Here is a 9,113-nt window from a genome sequence, read left to right as displayed (position 1 = left end):
TATTTGCGGGGTTCTTAAGGTACTATAAAAGCCATTTTATGAATTTTCGCACCGTTAAAAAACAGTTGGTTGTGGTTTCAAGTCATCTAAACATTTATTTAACCTTTGTGACACGTTGTGAATATAACAAATGTTTTGGCATTTGTCGTATGTCCTATGGACAAAACAGAATTGTGAGCAAACGTAACATACGACAAATGTATGCAGAATTGAAGGTCCATTTTCTCAATAAGTTTTGAAAATATTAAATTCGAAAACATTCAATGTTAAAAATCATAATATGAATTAGGCCTGATCCAAAAATTACAATAATCTACCGTGTAGCTTCGAAATAATTTCAGTTTAAAGTTTAAAGTCGATTTTCTCAAAACCGTGATTTGTAACATTCGACATCCGTTTTCTGAGACGACGATATATAAACAGCGCCAGCGGTTTCTCAACCGAATATTTGGACGGAAGGTGTAGAAGTATTTCATAGATTTCATAATTTTCCCGCAAAACTCCTCGGAGGCATTCAGCATGGATACAACTTTCCAAGAACTGCGCTTTCCAGCTTTGTTCTACCTGGTGCTTACAATTAGCAACAATGTATGAAATGATACTTCCTGTACTAGGCCTGACACTTGATCATCTTGGAATTTGCAAGTATTTTTTTTCAATCAATTGAAGTGGCATATCCAACCAGTTCTGGTTACGTTTTCCTTAATACACCCTATTTTTATCATAAGTCCTCAATACTTCGCAGTTTCGCAATGTTATTTAAAACTGTGACAAAATCATAGTTTTCAATAGCGAGGCGCTTCACTATTGATATTGTGCCTAAAAAGAATAATAATATAGGGGGTAGTTTACAGCAGTTGCTGGACATTTTGGACGTACAACAACACAGAGTTCAGAAAAAGTTACACGAAAGACAGATATACGATAACAAGGGCATGCTTTTAATACGATTGACTTTGACTACGTTTTTTAAGTAGCACATATCGTACGTTTAATAATATAGAGATGTAACTCAAAATTTACGTTTTTGGAGATTTCATTACGCAATTAATAAGCTTGACAGGTAGAATATGTTAAGTCTAACAAATAACCAAACTTCCTAAAAATATGCCTTGCTCGAAACCGTTCGCTTTTGACAAAGAACGCGTAATAATTTCCGTTATATGCCTTTGACTAAAGAGCCAAGTACACCACACAATAGGTTTGTCAAAAAGTCCGAAATTTCTCTTAAGTTGAAATCCTATGTATGGTGTATGGTTTGAAGGCTTGAAATGCTGCTTGAAAGATGTTTATGGAAAAATCTAGATTTTTCGATTAAGTGAAGCGTTGCTTACTTTTAATTGATAATTGAAAACAAATCGGCAAAACCTAAATACATCGTGCGATATCGTTTATAGGGAATTTACATGAGGCGGTTGAAATCAATAATCGCCTGGTGTAAACGGCCATTCAACTAATCGCTTTCAATGAAGTTAGTCGGCTGTCTACTTTCGTTCAACTTTTTATTCAACTAATCGCTACTTTGTGGCCGATTTTGACAATTCTGGTCAACAAGTAAACGACGCCTCAGAAACTTTAAATGCAAAGAAATTCACTAATATTTGCACAAAAATACCACTTTTTTACATTTTCCTTATTAATTCTTATCGTAAATTATATATTTTTACAATATAGCACAATTAAAACACGTTTACTTACGAAAAATTTAATATTAAGAAAATTGGCTATTCTGATATATTCTTTCAACATTCAGTTCGGCTTTGTATATTTGTGTTACGCAAATGTCATCGCCGCCAGGACGGTTCAATTTTGTTTTCTGTCATTCCTGTTGACATCGTAAAACTTTTGCGGAGAACAGTCTTCAGAAACGAAATTTAGTATTCGGGTACCTACAGCATGTATATACGTGCATTGGAAGGTTGACCGATGATGCTAGTTAAAGGTAAGAGCTCTGCCGTTTGTGGGAACAAAAAAAACAGCAACAACACCAAAACATAATTTTCAAATTCACGTCTTTAAACCCTGCCATGTGTAAACGGGGTGCTAGGCAACTTATTCACAAGAATCTGGCAAGTTTGGTCGTTTGACAGCACTGACTTTTTGCAGGCTGTTTTATTTTCATTTCGCGTGTGTGTGCACTGGTGTATTTTTGTTAAATTTTAGCAGTAGACTTGGAAACTAGTATTTTGCGCTGTACATAATGTGAAAATCGCCAAAATGGTATTGCAAAACTAACTAAGAACCTCTTAATAAATGTGGTTACGTATTGTAAAACTTGTATATGCAAAAAAATTCATTGCGATACTCCNGTAGTATTTTGCGCTGTACATAATGTGAAAATCGCCAAAATGGTATTGCAAAACTAACTAAGAACCTCTTAATAAATGTTGTTACGTATTGTAAAACTTGTATATGCAAAAAAATTCATTGCGATACTCCGCCCAATCGCAACAGCACTTCGAATAGATGAATGTTTTTAGCTGAAAATTGAAAAAAAAAATAGACAACACATAAACGCACAATAAACGCAACGCCAACACAGCATAAATCGAAAAGTCGGAAAATAAAACATTGCACTTGCATTATGAAGCGGCAGCGGCCGCCCTCATTGCCGCGACTGCTGCTCAACGCTCTCAGCTGGTTGTATGCCTTTCAAGCGCTTTGGCAGTATAGTAGCGCTATACATTTAACAGGGACTTTCCATACTGGTGAGTTTTTCAAAGTTATAACCAAATTTGGTTTCCAAAAGGCCGAAGCCCCTACTCCACACGGCGGCTCCTACGGCTACATATACGGCAACATCACAGCAACCGACACATTTGCGCATCCCATCTCATTAGTGGTGCTGGACAAGGCAGCCTTTGTGGATTTCTATAGCAATCGCATATTTGATGATCGTGAAAAGGCCTGTCGACACATGTTTGAACATTTGAAAGGTCTGATATATGACGGCGTATGCAACAAGCAAGGTAAACGCGATTATGTGCGACGTGTACCATGTAATAGAGGCGAGCTGTGTGCAGACGAGGATACGCCCAGCAATGTGATAGCAGAAAAACAGTTCACCTACACCATTAGCGAAGTGACGGAGCCCAGGTAAGTGAGTTGGCGGAGAGGAATATGAGTTGCTAGGGAAAATGTGTACGGAGTCAAAAAGGAAAGCATAAAGAAATTATCTGAGGAACAAGCGTTTTAAAGAATAGAAAAGTGCACAAAGGCAAACGTAAATGATGGAAGCACTTAAATGTAATATTTCGCAGAATTTTAATTAAATTTGCTTACATTGCCAGTGTCGTTTTTTTCGCAATGCTGTAGTGAAGCATCAAGCAATTCTGTGGAAGTTTTCGAACTTGCTTTTTGCTTATTGCATTGCACATATCATAAATACCTGCCAAGCAACTTTTATTTCTACAGAGGTGGACTAGTCCTAACGCGTATACTGGCCACGCTACGACATAATTTTATAATTTAAATCAAAGCCATTTGTGATATCTTTGCACACTCCCTGTCTTAGCGCGTAGATTAGAGATTCGATAAGAGCGTAGACGTAAAATCGTTTTCCCAAAATAATATACATATGTATGTGTGTACATACATATGTAATCCATAGCTGGTTTTTGATCACGCAACTGATCACTAATGATGGACTGCTCTATTATTTGAATGTTTAAAATTTGCGTTCCTTTCACCTTTTAAAGACAATTACGTATAAGCTAGTTTAACTCAACTTGCAATAAGAAAGTAAAAGTGAGAGAAGACATAAGAAAAGTAAGGCAAAATAGAGTGTAAGCGTTAAGTGAACTCCAGCTGGAGTTCAGCAGACAACAGGGTAAATTAGTTCGTCTGGAGGCTAATGAATCAATAAGATGAGTGCAAAAGCCTGTATGGCAGTTTATGGTGTGAATTTTCGTTGCTTTATCTGCACATCCCTTTGTGTTTATTTAGATAGCCTCCGCTTGTGAGTATTTGCGTATGTGCATACTATTTTGTTATCAATTCCTTGAAAGTTGAAATGCTTGTAGCTAACATATTCGTAAAAATGTACTATTTTGAAGAAGGTTCACAATACTTTCAAAAGAGACTATCTTATCTAGCGATACGTACTTATACACACTAAACTTTTTATCATATTATTTCTGTTGATTCTTTACTTTCTGAAGAACTTAATTATCTCTCGTCAGCTCTTTGTAGTTTATTTGCTGTTAGTTTCGTAGTATTTAATGTCTATATTTTACCAAATATTTAAAGTTAATTTTACAAAATATTCAATAAATCTCACTTCTTCACCTTTTGTAGATTCTGGTATGTTGCGCTCACTGCCTGCTATCGTAATAGCACTAACTGCGAATGGCATGCCTATGATCATCCCAAAAGTGAGAGTGCGGCAGCCAAAGTGGTTAACGAATTCCTTGCATCACACAACGACATGCTCCCACCTCATCCCTCGCCCGCTCTGACCTACGATATATACGTTGTCAATGGACATCCTAACAATTCTGCTGCGCATCCACTTTCTTTCCAATTCTCATTCGATCAGCAAAATTTGCTGGAAATGTATATGATTTTCCTACTAGTCTATCTGGTGCTGCTACCGATGCAAATATATGCGGTGCGTTTGCAAAAACATCCAGTTACACGTCTCTTCACGCTTAGCCTGGCGAGCGAGTTTGTCAGTTTGGTTTTCATTACAGCGCATTTGATAAAGTTCGCCATGAACGGCGTAGGGATGCCAAACATGCAGACCGCAGGCGATATTTTGGATATATTTAGTAGAGTACGTGTTATAATTGCGGTTTTGTATTTCCCATAAATTAAGTTATTTGTTGACTAATTGTTATTTTTATAGACCACTTTCATGTTAATTCTACTGTTGCTGGCTAAAGGCTGGGCCGTTACACGTCAGCAAATCAATCGCACTGGTTGGATAATCTTGATGAGCATTTGGGTTCCCTATTGTGCGTTTCAAATGTTCCTCTATGTTTGGGATAAGGTAAGTTTATCAGTAATATAATTTGTTTAAAAATATTATACTCAAATGTTCTTTTGCAGACGGAGGTGGATATTATATCAGACATTGATGAGTACCAAACCTGGCCAGGTTGGATTGTATTAATACTACGGTAGGTCAGAGTTTATAAAGTATATACTACCAATTATGAATCCAACGCAAGGGTCTGAATCAGACTTGGTTCCATAAAACACACTTCATGACTGGAATAATCAATCTCCTGAGGCAGGAATGAAAACATTCTCTGACTGAAGGGCGACTTGTAAGTAGACTGACTGCCCTCTTGTGTCGTTGACACTAAATTTGATTACTCATTAAGTACTCTTTACAATGGTATTACGATCTCTGTATAAAAATCGTTTATTGTAAAGCTATCGAAGACGCGAAAACATTAGGACAGGGCTTGGATTAATGTAAAGGGTGTCCGGTGGCAGAATTGGGTCTTAGATTTACAGTTTCTCCCTAACCGCTGAGCGTATCGGCGGCGTGGGGACAGCGTCAGCTTCGTCATTCATGCTGGTTATTTAATAACGATGTCTCAGTGGACGGGTAAACAACATGCGTTCGCAATCGAAGCGTATTTCAAGGTCAATGATTAGTGTGCAACTGCTCGTCGTAGATTTTGTCCACGTTACAATATTCGACGTTTTCCCCTACGACGACCCCTTCGACGATCTTACCCCTATGGATTTTTTCGGTGGGCATACCTCAAAAGTAAAGTCTACGAAAAAAACCCAGCGACCATCTCAGCACTAAAAAAATATCGTTCGTGAGGTTAATGGTATCCCAACATCACTTCTCCAGCGAGTGGCTCGGACTACGGAGGCCAGATTTGAAGAGTGTGTCCGACGCAACGGTCAACATTTTTAGAGGAATAATTTTTAAAAAACAAAATCCGCACTTGCCTTCTTTGTAATAGTTATTGAAATAAACTTTTATCATTTGTAATTCTTTTTTAATTTAGCTTTTAATTCCTAATTCTGCCACTGGACACCCTGTATACAGTGGGGGTCTGCAGTACAGACGTTCTGCAACCTGATCACACTTTAAAATCCGAAATTGTATTCAGAATACATATAACCTTCCTTTTTCTGCTACTTAGAATAGATTGAAGAGAAGTAAAAGTGATTCTGAAACTAGTTTGTCCAATTGTATAGGTTAAAGCAATAATTTTGGTATTGTTTTAATTTAATGCATATTTTTAACGATTACTAAGCGTTTCCCCTATCCTTTAGCACATCATTTATGACTTGGTTCCTCTACGAACTACGCAACACCATGAAATATGAGCATTCCACCAAAAAGCTCGATTTCCTATTGCACCTAGGCGCCTCTAGTTTAGTGTGGTTCATCTACTTGCCCATTGTGGCCATTGTGGCTCTTCAAGTGAGTCCCATGTGGCGCTACAAGCTACTGCTAGGCATCACCAATTCAGCTGACTGCCTGGCATATTGTGTAATGACTGGCCTGCTGTGGCCAAACCGTGCGGGACAGTATTTGCTGCTAGCCGGCAATAAGTATACAGGTAAGTGATGCATACACTTGAAATGTAGGTATTCTTCTTAAAGATCGCTTTTTAAGGCATGGACGAGTTGGATGAATTTAACGAAGCGCCTCATATTGTGCGCGAACGCGAACGTCGTCGAAATTCTCCTGATGGCTTGGTCATTGTCAATGGCGATTTAGCTGCGCATGTGAATACAAATGGCGGTAGTGGCGTTGTAACAGCAGCGGGAGGTGCTAACAATTTGATGCTAACTTCAAATGTTGTCAACGGTGACGCATGCGCCGAACTGCTAGACGCAGAAGATCTTGATGCGGTACTATTAACCGATTTGAATAAGAATAGTCATGTTGTGGCATAAGTGTAGGGTATAGCAAACCGTTGTATGTGTAGTATTCCGCTAAAGAACGAAACCACTTTACTGGAAAACGCTTAAATGTAGTTTTGTTGCATTTGATTTTATGAGTGCAACATATTTTTAAGCGCTGACTGTAGTAAACAATGGCACATCGATACGTATAAGAGGAATGCAGTAATGAGAGGAGAGAAGAAAAAGTAAGTGAAATTTGCGAGCTTGTCTGACAAAAGAATGATAATGAAATTAGTTGTGCATCGTATGTGATGATTTTATGATTTTATACATGTAAACACTATTTTCTTGTAATACTAAAATGTGTTTAGTTTTAGCTTTAGTTTTGTATGATACTTTATCTTGATTATGCAATACATTTACATTACACTAGTTTATACTTTAGTTGTATAGTATTTAGATAACTATATAATCAACATATTACGATTGTTTGAGGTAGTCAAGTACATTTATATGTACAAATATGTTTAAAGACTAAAGAGGAGACGTTTTATAAATTTAAAAATACTGTCATTAATGGTTAAAAGATAAAACCAATAGCTATAAGGTACACATTTCATATTGTATGCGATTATAATATAATTATAATACTTTACATTACCTACTTAGCATGTTAAGCACTGTTTGAATGGGTAATATACCAACATACATACACAATTGGGTATTTATGCCGTAGTGGTCATCCAGGAAAAGTAAATATTCACAAAAAATCACGCTGCAAATACACAACGATGTTTGCAGCCTTGTGCTAAATAGACTTTGTAAAATGAACTTATGATTATTACTGAAACAAATTAAATTTGCAAATAACGAAGTAACGAAAATTAATTAAACCAACAAAGTGATAATCGCATATACCTTAAGAAGTGTCAAATTATATTTGTAAATTGCACAATTTTTTGCATATGTATTGTACATTTAGTGCGTGAAGCAAATCCAACCCGCCCCCTCATCTTCGGAGAGCAAACGAAAAAGAAGGAAAGCAAATATAAGTTGTTAGGGAAATAGTGGGCCTGAAGAAATTTTCGCTAAAGTGTAAAACTAGGAATGATAGTAGAGAGTTCAGTAATGCATAAGAAACCTATGAATAAAACGAGATTGAAGCAAAAACCAGAAACCATTGGAAATTTTAAGTATCAATAAAGCTACAATAAAGTTGAAAAAATTAAAAACAAAAACTTGAAATTAAAAAGAGACCCGAAAAATGAAAACGCTTAAAGTAATTAATGCATAAAAATATATTTAATGTTTAGTAGCCGACATACATACATTTTTCTGAGAAGCCACTTGTTTACTTCGGGTCTGTTTTTAGCATCAATGCTAATTTTTAGCAAACTTTTTTTCGAAAACCAAGTACTGTTTCTAAAACACATGGTACTCAAATTAAAAGTACAGAGTATGAAAACATTTTACATAAATACATATGTATGCATGTAGCAATTATGTAGTTACTTCTGAGCAATGATATATGGAAAAGTGTTGTGAAATATGGCAAAACCAAATAAAAACCCAAGCCCTAACCCAAACCGATTTATGTAAGCATATTTGTAATGACGTTTTAAAAATGTTTTTAGTGCAGATGAAAAACAAGAGTTTTAAGATGTATGGAGATGACAAAAAATAAATAAAAAAAATTTAAAAAAAAGCTGAACTATTAAGAAAAACTAACTATCATGGAAAAGCAGACAAAACAAGGAAGCAAAAAATATTAAACAAAATATTAGCCACTAAGACGAGATGCAACAGTTCACAAACGAAATTTTGAAATGTTATCAGTTTTTATTGCTTGCAGCATTGCAAAAAAATTGCAGTTGAAACAAAAATTTGCAATTAATTTTTGAGCTTAATTAGAAGCTATGTTAAACATATATACATACATATTGTAATTAAGATTTTCATTTAGACTTATATTCACATTTTTTAAAGCATTCTGAAGTCACAAAATTTTAGTTATAATATTATTTTCTTGCTTTCGTTGGCCGTTGCATACGTGTGCATGCGAGAGAAAAAATAAATAAAAAGTAAAATTATTTAAAACAAAATACTTATACCACGATTTTTTTTTTACAAATTTCAAGTTATAAATGCGATTTTCTTAAAATCAAAAAAATATATATATAAATTAAGGTAACTCGACTTTTTAGCTAATGTCTACAATCAACTGAACATAATCTCAATGCAATTTTAGAAGAAAAGTAATTTGAAGAACCCGTATTTACTGAGCCACCCCC

At 35.7% G+C, this 9,113-nt stretch overlaps 1 protein-coding gene across 1 annotated transcript; it reads left to right on the top strand.

The window, feature by feature from the left end:
• The first annotated feature begins 2,584 nt into the window (after positions 1 to 2,584).
• On the top strand, positions 2,585 to 7,522 carry LOC108380515 (uncharacterized). Its single transcript, XM_017636886.1, has 6 exons — positions 2,585 to 3,096; positions 4,297 to 4,774; positions 4,847 to 4,990; positions 5,050 to 5,120; positions 6,244 to 6,533; positions 6,590 to 7,522. Exons 1-6 carry the CDS (start codon positions 2,585 to 2,587, stop codon positions 6,871 to 6,873), a joined length of 1,779 nt encoding a protein of 592 aa, XP_017492375.1. The 3' UTR covers positions 6,874 to 7,522.
• Positions 7,523 to 9,113: the final 1,591 nt, after the last annotated feature.

The sequence above is a fragment of the Rhagoletis zephyria genome, unplaced genomic scaffold (assembly GCF_001687245.7).
Source record: "Rhagoletis zephyria isolate East Lansing unplaced genomic scaffold, Rhagoletis_zephyria_1.1 Rzeph_scaffold_19515, whole genome shotgun sequence".
In the NCBI taxonomy this organism is placed as follows: Eukaryota; Metazoa; Arthropoda; class Insecta; order Diptera; family Tephritidae; genus Rhagoletis; species Rhagoletis zephyria.
Note: the sequence above shows the minus strand (reverse complement) of the source record. Positions and strands in the feature narration are given on the sequence as shown.